At 37.9% G+C, this 13,982-nt stretch overlaps 1 protein-coding gene across 2 annotated transcripts in view; it reads right to left on the bottom strand.

Moving 5' to 3' along the window:
• LARP4B (La ribonucleoprotein 4B) overlaps nucleotides 1–13,982 on the bottom strand; it is an 85,468-nt gene that overhangs the window by 46,104 nt on the left and 25,382 nt on the right. For both annotated transcript variants that reach the window (XM_081227020.1, XM_081227019.1), the window contains exons 2-3: nucleotides 12,681–12,815; nucleotides 11,977–12,036 (exon numbers count right to left, since the gene is read on the bottom strand). In XM_081227020.1, the coding sequence (XP_081083146.1) occupies nucleotides 11,977–12,036; nucleotides 12,681–12,761 (141 nt within the window). In that variant the 5' untranslated portion in view covers nucleotides 12,762–12,815. The remainder of the gene's footprint in view (nucleotides 1–11,976; nucleotides 12,037–12,680; nucleotides 12,816–13,982) is intronic.

The raw sequence follows: 13,982 nt of genomic DNA, 5'->3' as shown, positions 1-13,982 counted from the left end.
ATGTGACAACACTTAAATTAACCTAATTTACTGAGAAAAGAACTGGATCTAAAACGTCATAAATTCATTCAAGCCCAGTGAAGGCCAGGTGACACCAAGGTGCACCACAGAAACAAATCAACAAAAGCAGTAAGAAGTTATTCACTCGAAATTCTGCAGTTTAGGTTGTGGTAAACTCAAAGAAGTTCTGGGTAACTAGAACCACAAGTACTTGGTGAAGGAGCTTTTAGTTTCAGCAAAACATCACCTGCCAGACTAAATGAATGTCATTAATTTGCATTTTATAGGTTTGAGCAATCAAGTTTTATATTTGTATAAGAATTCTTATTACATGCAATAAGAATTTATCAGTAGTTCTAGGTTATTAAAAAGACAATTTAAATCAATGACAACCTGGAAAAAGTTCTCACATAAAAGTTTATGAGAAAATGTGGGGAAGGGGAGTAAGAAAATGCAGATCTTTTAGAATATGTTTGAGCTTATATGACGACCAGTCTAAAACAAGTAGATATAGTTATGGGTTAACATACTTGAAAACCAGGGTAACCACAAATCAGAAACATACAACAGATTCACAAAAACCAAAAAGAAAGGAACTTGAGCATAATACAAAAGAAAACCAACAAACCACAAAAGGAAAACGAAGAAATACAAAATTAACTGGAAAACAAGATTTAAAATGGCAATAAATACATACTAATCAATAATTACTTTAAATGTCAATGGACTAAATGTTCCAATCAAAAGACAGAGTGGCAGGGCTTCCCTGGTGGCACAGTGGTTGAGAGTCCGCCTGCCAATGCAGGGGACACAGGTTCGTGCCCCAGTCCAGGAAGATCCCACATGCCACGGAGCAGCTGGGCCCGTGAGCCATGGCCGCTGAGCCTGCGCATCCGGAGCCTGTGCTCCACAACGGGAGAGGCCACAACAGTGAGAGGCCCACGGACCGCAAAAAAAAAAAAAAAAAAAAAAGACACAGTGGCAGATTGAATAATAAAATAAGGACCTACAATACGCTGCCTACAGGAGATCACTTTAGGGCAAAAGTCACATATGGACTGGAAGTGAGGAGACAGAAAAAGACATTTCATGCAAATGGAAATGACAAGAAAGTGGGGGTAGCAATACTCATATCAGACTAAATAGACTTTAAAACAAAAGCCATAAAGAAAGACAAAGCCGGACACTATATAATGATAAAACCATCAACAGAAGGAGTGGATATCATACTTGTTAACATATATGCACCCAACATAGGAGCACCTAAATACATAAAACAAATACAACAGATATAAAGGGAAAATTCGATGGGAATATAATAATAGTAGGCTTTAACACTCCACTGACATCAATGGATAGATCTTCCAGATAGAAGATAAATAAGGCAATGAAGATTCTGAATGACACATCAGAATAGTTAGATTTAGTTGATATTTCCAGGACACTGCATCCAAAAAAAACCCAGAATACACATTCTTTTTAAGTGTGCATAGAACATTCTCTAGGGTACAAAACAAACCTCAACAAATTTATCAGTATAGAAATTACTTCAAGCATCTTTGCTGATCACAACGGCATGAAACTAGAAATTAACCACAGAAAGAGAAACAAGAAAAAAAAAACAGATTACAGGGAGACTAAACAACATGCTACTAAGAAACGAATGGGTCAACAATAAAATCAAAGAGAAAATTAAAAAAATACCTCGAGACAAATGACAATGAAAACACAACCGTACAAAATCTATGGGATGCAGAAAAAGCAGTTCTAAGAGGGAAGTTCATAATGATACAGGGCTTCCTCAAAAAAACCAAGAAAAATCTCAAATAAACAACCTAACCTACCACCTAAAGAATTAGAAAAAGAACAAACAGAACCTAGTGCTGGCAGGAGGGAGGAAATAATAAAGATCAGAGAGGAAATAAATAGAGAGTAAGAAAAAAAAAAACAGAAAAAAATCAATAAAACCAAGAGCTGTTTTTTTTTTTTGCGGTACGCGGGCCCCTCACCGCTGCAGCCTCTCCTGCTGCGGAGCACAGGCTCCGGACGTGCAGGCCCAGCGGCCACGGCCCACGGGCCCAGCCACTCCGCGGCATGTGGGATCCTCCCGGACCGGGGCACGAACCCGGGTCCCCTGCATGGGCAGGCGGACTCTCAACCACTGCGCCACCAGGGAAGCCCAGAGCTAGTTTTTTGAAAGGTTAAACAAAAGCAACAAACCTCTGGCCAAGCTCACCAAGAAGAAAAGAGAAGGGATCCAAATAAACAAAATAAGAAATGAAAGAGGAGAAACAACAACCAACACCACAGATTTTTCTGGTATTTTAACAAAATACCATAAGAAAATATTATGAACAGTTATACACCAACAAAATGGACAACTCAGAAGAAATGGACAAGTTTCTAGAAACTTACAGCCCACCAAAACTGAATCAAGAAGAAACATAATTTGAACAGACCAATCACTAGATGTGAAATAGAATCTGTAATTAAAAAAAAAAAAATTCCCTGCAAACAAAAGTCCAGGACTGGATGGCTTCTCTAGGGAATTCTACCAAACGTACAAAGAAGAACTTATACCTATACTTCTCAAACTCTTCCAAAAGACTGAAAAGAAAGAAACACTCCCAAAGTCATTTTATGAAGCCACCATCACCCTGACAATAAAACCAAACAACGACCATACCAAAAAAGAAAATTACAGGCCAACATCTTTGATAAATAAAGATGCAAAAATCCTCAACAAAATATTAGCACACCAAATCCAACAACACATAAAAAGGATTACACACCATGATCAAGTTGAATTCATTCCAAGGTCACATGGATAGTTCAACACATACAAATCAATCAATGTGATACACCACATCAACAAAAGACAAAAACCACATGATCATCTCAATAGATGCAGGAAAAGCATTTGATAAAATTCAACATCCACTTGGGATAAAAACTCTTCCCAAAGTGGGTACAGAAGGAACATATCTCAACATAATAAAAGCCACTTATGACAAACCCATAGCCAACATAACACTAAACAATGAAAAGCTTAAAGCGGGACTTCCCTTGTGGCACAGTGGTTAGGAATCCACCTGCCAATGCAGGGGACATGGGTTTGAGCCCTGGTCTGGGAAGATCCCACATGCTGCAGAGCAACTAAGCCTGTGCACCACAACTACTGAGCCTGCGCTCTACAGAGCCCATGAGCCACAACTACTGAGCCCACGTGCCTAGAGCCCATGCTCTACAACAAGAGAAGCCATGGCAATGAGAAGCCCGTGAACTGCAACGAAGAGTAGCCCTAGCTCACAACTAGAGAAACCCCGCATAGCAATGAAGACCCAACACAGCCAAAAATAAATAATTAATTTTTTTAAAAAAAGAAAGAAAAGCTGAAAGCCTTCCCATTAAATTCTCAAACAAGCCAAGGATGCCCACTATCACCACTTCTTTTCAACATAGTATTGGAAGTCCTCACCATAGCAATTAGACAAGAAAAATAACAAGTATCCAAATCAGAAGGGAAGAAGTAAAATTGTCATTATATGCAGATGACATGATACTCTATATAGAAAACCCCAAAGACTCCACACAAAAACTATTAGAAGTGATCAATGAATTTAGCAAGGTAGCAGGATACAAGATTAATATACAGAAATCTGTTGCATTTCTTTACACTAACAATGAAATATCAGAAACAGAAAGTAGAAAAGCAATCCCATTTCAAACTGCATACAAAAAAAAAAAAGAAAAAAGAAAAAGAAAAAAACCTAGGAATAAACCTAAACAAGGAGGTGAAAGATTTATGCACTGAGAACTATAAAACACTGATAAAGGAAATCAAAAATGATTCGAGGAAATGGAAAGATATGCCATGCTCTTGGATTGGAAGAATTAATATAGTTAAAATGGTCATACTAACCAAAGCAATCTACAGATTTAATGTGATCCTATCAAATTACTCATGACATTTTTCACAGAACTAGAACAAATAATCCTAAAGTCTATGTGGAACCATGAATAACCCAGAATTGCCAAAGCAATTCTGGAAAGTACAGAGGAAAAAGGAACAAAGTACAAAGCTGTAGGCATAACCCTTCTAGACTTCACACAATACTACAAAGCTACAGTAATCAAAACAGCATACTACTGGCACAAAAACAGACGTACAGATCAATGTAACAGAATAGAGAGCCCAGAAATAAACCCACACACCTATGGACAATTAATGTTCAACAAAGGAGGCAAGAATATACAATGGAGAAAAGACAGTCTCTTCAGCAAGTGGTGTTGGGAAAGCTGGACAGCCACACCTAAATTAATGAAGGTAGAACACTTCCTCACACCATACACACAAAAAAACTCAAAACAGCTTAAAGACTTAAATGTAAAACATGACAACATAAAACTCCCAGAAGAGAACAAAAGCAAAATATTCTCTGACATCAATCATAACAGTTTTCTTAGGCTGGTCTCCCAAGGCAAAAGAAATAAAAGCAAAAACAAACAAATGGGACCTAATCAAACTTAAAAGTTTTTGCACAGCAAAGGAAACCATAAACAAAACAAAAACACAACCTACAGACAGGGAGAAAAGATTTGCAAATGATGCAACTGACAAGGGCTTAATTTCCAAAATACAGAAACAGCTCCTACACCTCAGTAACAAAAAAAACCAAACAGGCCAATCAAAAAATGGGCAGAAGATCTAAATAGACATTTCTCCAAAGAAGACATACAGATGGCCAACAGGCACATGCAAAACTACAATGAGGTATCACCTCACACCGGTCAAAATGGCCACCATCAAAAAGCCTACAAATAATAAATGCTGGAGAGGGTGTGGAGAAAAGGGAACGCTCCTACATTGTTGGTGGGGATGTAAATTGGAGCAACCACTGTGGAAAACAGTATGGAGGTTTCTCAAAAAACTAAAAATAGAGTTACCATATGATCCAGTAATCTCACTCCTGGGCATATAACTGGAAAAGATAAAAGCTCTAATTCAAAAAGACACACACACCCCAAGCAGCACTATTTACAATAGCCAAGATATGGAATCAACCTAAATATCTACTGACAGATGAATAGATAAGAAGATGTGGTACATATATATATATATATATATATATATATATATATATATATATATATATATATATATATATACACATATACATACATACACACACATATATATATATAATGGAATACTACTCAGCCATAAAAAAGAATGGAATAATGCCATTTGCAGCAACATGGATGGACCTAGAGATTACCATACTAAGTGAAGAAGTCAGAGAGAGACAAATATATCATTTGTATGTGGGATCCAAAATATGATACAAATGAACTTATTTTACAAAACAGAAACAGACTCACAGACATAGAAAACAAACTTATGGTTACCAAAGGGGAAAGGTGGGGAGGGATAAATTGGGAGTATGGGATTAACAGATGCACACTGCCATATATCAAATACATAAACAACAGGTTTTACTGTATATCATAGGGAACTATATTCAATATCTCGTAATAAACTATAATGGAAAAGGATAGAAAAAAGAATCTAGATATATACATACATATGTATAACTGAATCACTTTGCTATACATCTGGAACTAACACAATATTGTAAATCAACTGTACTTCAATAAAATAAGTAAACATAAAAAATGAATTACACAAGTGTAGGATTGAGAGAAGCAAAAAAAAAAGGTTATGAGGTCAAGCAAACTGGTGAACTAGGAAGCTCCAGGCTCTCATTCCTTCACAGAAATATCATGAAAAAACCAGAAGTTTCTGAACACACTTTGTAGGAGCTCTGAAAAACAATCACAGTTTACAGCAACTAAGCAAAGAAACAATCAAGAAAAGGCTGTGCTCGACAAGGCAGGAACGTTTTGTGGTGTGGTGTGACCTTGGTCTGGGGTGGCAGCAGCCCAGGTCCCAGATCCCCTCCAGGAGCCAGAGGGGGCAGGGTAAACCTTACTTGCAAATTAGTGTGTCCATCCGTTCTGTCTTAGCTAGAGGCTACCTAAAGGACTGACTTGCCTCTCCTATCTCACATAACTCAGAACACAAATGGGAAAAGTGGGGAATTCCCTGGCAGACCAGTGGTTAGGACTCGATGCTTTCACTGCTGGGGCCCAGCTTCGATCCCTGGTCGGGGAACTATGATCCTGCAAACTGCACAGTGCAGCTGAAAAAAAAAAGGCGGGGGGAAAGTGTCAGGCACTGCTCATAAAAGCTATAAGGTGGCTACAAACCCACACATGCCAGGGCAGAAGATGACACGCGGAGACATGCAAGAACCACCTAAAGCCCCTAGAAGAGGCTGGAGTGTAACTCCAGGAAATAAGGACATTCAAAAGCAGCCATGTATATGGGGAATTCAGAAAGCTACACCCAGGCAAGATGTGTGCTCAAAAACATCCTGAGAAGACCTTGAGCTTTCACTTCAGGCTGATCCCTAGTCTCCAAGGAAGTTGAGCTACTCAGTGAGGGCCTGTCCCAGCACAAAGCCAGTCTACAAAGATTGGGCGAGGCAGCTCTACTCCCTCTCACTGCGGGGAGGGGTGGGGGGGTGGGGCAGGAGGGGGCCACCAGGCAGGGCAGTGCTGGACCGACAGTCTGCTTCAACTCACGACATTCAAGGAAATCTCTGTCAAAATATCAGTTGAACACAAGCAAAAGGAACAGAGACATCACTGAATACACATGACAAGGAATAGTCTTCACAAAAATAGTTTGGAAAAGTCTCAAAACCATGAGACTACTATAGCCTTCAACAACAGTGACAACAAACAGCAAACCCTAGGTAAGAACCGAATCTGACATCCAAAGTTAACACATTACAAATGTAATCAAATGCCCAGTTTTCAACAACAAAATCACAAGGCATACAAAGAAACAGGAAAACACAGCTCATTCAAAGGAACAAAATCAATGGTCCCTGAGAAAGCTCAGACATGGGACTTACTAGATGAAGACTTTAAACAATCATCTTAACTATGCTCAAAGAGCTAAGGAAAAGACATGAACAAGGAACTAAAGTTAATCAGGAAAACAATACGTGAATGAAATGAGAATATCAACAAAGAGATAGGAACTGTAAAAAAGAACCAAACAAATATTTCGGAGCTGAGAAGTACAATAACTGAATTGAAAATTTCACTAGAGGGGCTCAACAGCAGACTTGGACAGGCAGAAGAAAGAATCAGCAAATTTGAAGACAGGACAATTAACGTACATATTGTGGGAGTCCCAGGATGAGAAGACAGGAAGGGTAAGAGAATATTTGAAGAAATAATGGCCAAAAATTTCCCAAATTTGATGAAATCCATGAATTTACAAATCTCCACAAACTTCAAGTAGGATAAACCCAAAGAGACCTATACCAAGACACATTACGATTAAACTGTCAAAAGACAAAGAAAGAAGCTTAAAAGCAGCAAGAGAAAAGTGACTCATCAAGTACAAGAGATCCTCAATAAGATTATCAACCAATTTATCATTAGAAACCTTGCAGGCTAGAAGGCAGCGAGATGAAGGAAAAGTGCTCAAAGAAAAAAATTGAGAATTCTTTATCCACCAAAAATGTCCTTCAAAAATGAAGGATATTCACTTCATTTCTGACATTCCCTGGAAATGTTAAAGGAGGGACATTCCCCGGGAAACGACATTAGCAGATAAACAAAAGCCAAAGAATTTAAAAGGCAAATGCATAAAAACAAGCATAAATCTATGGTACTGGGCACATAATAATAAGATATAATTTGTGACACCAGAAATGGGGGTGGGGGGTTAGAACTTTATAAGAGAAGAGTTTCTGCATGCTACTGAGGTTATTAAGTAGGCAATTTAAATTAGATAGTTATAACTTCTGGATGTTATATGTAATCCCCATGGTACCACAAAGATATACGTATGATATACACAAAGATAAGTTTTTAGGATGAATGACTAAATTATCAATTATGCCATGTTGATGTTAACAAAATTTCTTTTCAATTTAAATAAAGTATGACTTGCAGATAACTATCAATGAGCTACATTACATAGTTCCTGCCCGAATGGGTCTTAAAACTCCCATGACAAAGCATACACATTTGTAACATTTAAAAATAACACAGAACATAATTTATTAAATAAATTTTAACCAAATATACATATAAGGAAGTAATACAGGTGACTATGAAAAAAAGATGAATCAGTGAAGCTAATAGTTATAACCGAGAATGCCCTTGAAGGACATAAAACTTCTAAGATGGGTAAAAAAATTACAGAAGGAAAAAAAAAGTATTAGAGTTGATTTTATTCTAAATGGCAGCTCAGTTACTTTTTAATTGTAATTTTTAATTTTAGGTAACTCAGTTACCTAATCCACATAAACAATAGTAGCTTTAATATTCTTTTCTGTATAATAAAAACAATAAAAAATCTATTTGTTTATTCCAGATTTACATCTCAGGCCCTAACCTCTCTAATCAGGTCCAGCTGGCACTGATGACTCACTTCACTGCTCACTTAAATTTATACCAGGTGGATTTTCCCTCCACAAACCTTTCCTTCTCCAGTTTCTTCCATCTCAAAATAAATGAAACCACCATCCATTAAGTTGTTCAACTATCCTTGATTTACTTTTCCCTCACCCTAACCCCTAAATCCAATCCATAAATGGTGCCATTGAATCCACCTCCAGAGTAACTCTGAAATCCATTCATTCTTAGTCTAAGCCACCATCACTTCTCACCTTACTTAACAGCTTTTTTTTTTTTTTTTTTTTTTTTTTCTTTTTGCGGTATGTGGGCCTCTCACTGCTGTGGCCTCTCCCGTTGCGGAGCACAGGCTCCGGACGCGCAGGCCCAGCGGCCATGGCTCACGGGCCCAGCCGCTCCGCGGCATATGGGATCCTCCCTGACCGGGGCACGAACCCGTATCCCCTGCATCGGCAGGCGGACTCTCAACCACTGCGCCACCAGGGAGGCCCTTAACAGCTTTTTAATTTGATTTCTTTGCTTCTATACTTGGCTCACTACAATACATTCTATTAATATATAAGGTCAAAATAATGGTCAAAATAATCTTAAAATATAAGTCATGCTTTTCCCCACCTAAAATCCTCTAGCTCTATCCCAAATTAATTTCAACCACTTAGAGCCAATGCAAATAGTTCCCAAATGGCTGACAAGAGCGAGGTTTTGTCTCTCATATTACTTTCTACTTGTTGTTTCTCTTTCTAAAGGAAATAACAGATGCCAAAGAGGAAGTTCTCTTCTCGAGTTGGCTCTGAAGCCAGGTTGCCTAGGTTCAAATCCTGGACAGCTGAGCAATCTTGGGGAAATTACTTAAGCCTTTCTGGGTCTCAGTTTCCCCTAGCTAAGATCACTTTTTGGCACTCACTGATTGGTTAAACTTGTAAATAGTTACTACTCAATAAGGGTAGTATTTTATGGGGGGAGGGAGCAGGGAGCTGTATAATAAACAATTGATATTACCAATGGATAAATGCAAACCTGCTCCTGAATTATCCAGACATTTATTTCGGGATCACTATGGCCATTCTCCTCCTACTTACACTGCATCCAACTTTGGGGGGAACACTAAACCTTAAAGAGAATGGTTCCTAAATTAGACTGCTAAGCACATTCACCTTCCAATTATACAACTGCAGACCACTAAGGATCAGCACCTAGAGCCACCACACCAACTACGCCATCCACACACTTAGGTGCACCATGATAACGTTGGTTAGAAAAATGTTCAAAGCAATGCCATTTATAATAGCAGGAAAAAGAAACAAGTTCAATAAATGTACCCCAAAACCCAACGGCTAAAGAAGTGACAGCAAATCAACATAAAGAAAATACTACAGGGGCTTCCCTGGTGGTGCAGTGGTTGAGAGTCCGCTGATGCAGGGGACACAGGTTCGTGCCCTGATCTGGGAGGATCCCGCATGCCACGGAGCAGCTGGGCCCGTGAGCCATGGCTGCTGGGCCTGCGCGTCCTGAGCCTGTGCTCCGCAACGGGAGAGGCCACAACAGTGAGCGGCCTGTGTACCACGGAAAAAAAAAAAAAAAAAGAAAGGAAGAAAATACTACAGGGCAAGTACAAGGGGATATATATAGATGAAATCTGCTATGGGGGAAAACATGAGGTGAAATATATATATATTGATGACAACTTCATAAAAGTTGTAATGGATTTCTTTTATTTTCTATAAAATGCAAGTTTGTTTTAAAGTTTTAAAGAACACACATGTTGTGAGCCCAGACGGTCTCTTATGGTCCCTTCCAGCTCTCGTATTTAATGATCCTATGAAAACCTAAAGTGTGCAATACCTTGAAAAACTGATAAATAGTATATGCACAATTTACAATATCAGGTGTCAGAGATGTGTTCTGCCCAAGAGACTCCAGGGGTACTGGGTTGCAGGACTGGACCAAGAACTAGTCATATAATATTCTATTGTAGTACCTTGACTCTTTAAAATGACAAAGCATGTGTAGGCTGTACTAGTTGCAAATTATTTCGCCACAGAAATGAAATATTGAATTCTGGCTAAAGTGTTATACTTCTTTTCCACATAGGTCTCTCTCAGTTGTTTTCCACAAAGTAATTTTAAAAAGCAAGCGAAGAAACACCAAACCAAAACCCACCCATAGAATCCAAATATCTAGTTTTATGCCCTGAAATATGTTTTAAAGATGTTTGAATATTATATTGACCGCAAATCAACGAAGAGGAAGAGGGAGATTTGATCTGAAAACAATTATTTTAATCCATCAATGATTTCTGTATAAGTCTTATATTTGAATTTTGAAGTACTTAAAATATTATAAAATGCACTTAAAAAATCACCGTAAAGTACAATATGCAAAAAAACCTACATACATAATAGAATAACAACAATGAAACAAAGTAGTTTGGAGGGGGTCCCTCATTTTTTAAAATTCTGCCTTACTAAAAATAGATCAACAGGGACTTCCCTGGTGGCACAGTGGTTAAGAATCTGCCTGCCAATGCAGGGGACACGGGTTTGAGCCCTGGTCCGGGAAGATCTCACATGCTGCGGAGCAACTAAGCCTGAACCACAACTACTGAGCCTGTGCTCTAGAGCCCATGAGCCACAACTACTGAAGCCCACGTGCCTGGATTCCGTGCTCCGCAACAAGAGAAGCTACCGCAGTGAGAAGCCCGCTCACCACAACGAAGAGTAGCCCCCGCTCTCCACACTGGAGAAAGCCCACGTGCAGCAATGAAGACCCAATGCAGCAATCAATCAATCAATCAATTTATTTTTTTAGGAAAAAAAGATCAACAATCCAATCCCCGCCTTTAATTTCTCCATGAGCTGCTTATATTTTTGGGGTGTAGATGAGGTTGACTATAAATTTAGTAAGATTACTTTTAAAAATTTACTTTTACTTCTAAAAAAAGACTTACTTTTAAAATTTTGTAGGATTTATGAGATCACTTAGAGGACTGCCAAGCTAAATGCGCCTGACTCCAAATGCACCTGACATACGCAAATGCAAACGGTGTAAAGCAGGATTTAAAAACCAGTGGATCTCTATTTCCTTATTCTTTCATTAATCACAGCTAAAATGTGAAATCAATTTTCTTAGTAAAAGCCTACGATCACTTTTGTGCTTTAAGGAACACAGGCTATTAAAATGTAAAGTTAATCATATACATACAATAGATGATCAGTGAACCATTAAAAACACTGTGAGGAATACATGAAATTAAATTAATACACATGGCACACTGTTGTCTGTAGAACTATACACATACACACACAAACAAGCCAGAAAAGGATATACAGTACTGACATATAGTGTACCCAGTTGCTGGTTTCCCCCACTCTCTTTTTGGGGAACACTGACATTTTCTAATTTTTTTACAATTAATATTTGTTGTAAGGCAGTATCTGTAAACCTCAGCTGTGATTAATCTCTGAACTGAATTACCTGACTCAAAGCTGGGATGGAGCTTGTCTGAGAAGTGGTTTGAGATATGGGACCATTCATCTGTAAAATCGAAAACACCAAACACACCATCACAACAGTGTAAAGAAACATATTTTCAAACCATAGTAATTTAGCAAAACAAAACCCACTGAGAAAAGCAAATTTTTACATGACAAAGAAATTCAATGAGATATTCAAAATGATGTAGGAGCCTTGAAATTTAAAATATTTTGAAATTTTGACTGAACACCATTAAATAAAATTCCCTGTAGTTTCCACAGGGAAAATTAAGAAAACCTACTTTTCCCAATGTCATTTAGAAACTTTAAATATCGCTTGACATGATAAAATCTTACAATAAACAAATGCACTCAAAATTAAAAACTTACATAATTCTAATTAACTCTTTAAATAAATACCACTACAATGATTATAATATTATTAAACTATTTACAAATCACTGCACTTTTCTTGGTGATTTTAAATCCAAAGCTTTAAGTATTCAGAGCTATAAATGACATTTGTTTTCTCTTATCACTTTGAAACTTCTAATTTCCTCTACTAAGCAACCCCTAAATTTACTCAGAATATAACACCTATATTTCAGCATAAGATATGCTAGTGTTCTGAGTGTACTGTAGGATCTGTTATCAGAAGAGAAGAGAGGTACACCAGGCCAATGCTAGCCTTGGACGCCCACTCACCAGATGAGCGCTGTCTTTGCCTTCCTGGACTCGCTGGCCCTGAGGTTCAGCCACGACCTTAGCGTCCTGATCAGAAGTCATGAGCTGTTTACTTTGTGGCTCCACTGGGAGAAGTTTAATGCTAGCCGTAGGATGCTGTAAAACAGACAGTAAACTGGTAACTTGAGGTGCAGAGTGTAATTAATTCTAAAATGATATTACTAAGCAGTTTTAAAATCTTCAAGTTTTCCAGGACATATGTTTATCCCTCTGGAGTCTAAGTAGTTTAAAGAAATTTGCCCATAATTTCCACCTTACGCACCCAAGAAATAATACTTGTTTTTTAATAAGTTTCTTCTTCACACTAATTTGGTAACCATGATAATATCCTAAGACTTAGAAACTAAATGCTAACATATCCAAACCCACTCATGTTCAGAAAGTTATTTTTTAAAAACAGAAAATTACAAAATTAATAGACCTCCAATTTGGGATTGATGAATCCCAAGTGTGTGGGGGGGGGGGCGGGTTTCACCAGCCCCATTAATTTCATTCTGTTCCAGGAAAACAGCTGTCAGGAGAAATAAACAATAATTCATTTAAAAGGAATCCCTTTGCAATTTCTGAACCAAAGAAACCAAAAACAGTCTAAACAGGGCACAAGTATGCAAAGCAGCCTCTGCAAAGCATTCACTCAGCTCAGAAGCTGGACACTGAACTTCACATACAGTATCTCATTTGATTTTCCCAAATGGCTTATTAAGTAACTCTGGCTCAGAAGGGATAATAGTTTTCATGATTTCCTATTATGAGTATCAGAACCAGGATTCTCAGACATCCAGGTGTGGCTTCAGGCGTTCCCTCTTTTCACTGTAAACTACACTGCTTCACAAGATAAAGAAGTTGATTTAACCCAGATTTTTCAGGCTGCTTCTGAAAACACATAGTATCCAAGTGCCAGATAAAGAAATTTAAAAGCTAACTGTTCTTGTCTCACCAGGTAACCATGTAGGTTTTTAGTTTCTATTATGGCACTCCTTATTCTCAATAACCTGCTTATGATAAATTCTCAAAACCCTTGATAATGAAATAGTCTGATGATCAAAGGTGATCTCGTCCTTTGTCAAATGTATAATATCATCAACCACAAAAGCACAAAATCACTGAAATGCTATAAGACACGTTTGGAAATGTAAACTACTAACAGAGGAGAAATGCTTGAAACAAATTAAATCAGTTTCACAGAGATCAATGTTTTCCACAATGTAGGATGAATGACAAATATGTTAAACTGTAATAATTTGCAATGTGTTAAATTGTAAA

Source organism: Mesoplodon bidens, assembly GCF_964165515.1.
Source record: "Mesoplodon bidens genome assembly, chromosome: 3".
Lineage (NCBI taxonomy): Eukaryota > Metazoa > Chordata > Mammalia > Artiodactyla > Ziphiidae > Mesoplodon > Mesoplodon bidens.
Note: the sequence above shows the minus strand (reverse complement) of the source record. Positions and strands in the feature narration are given on the sequence as shown.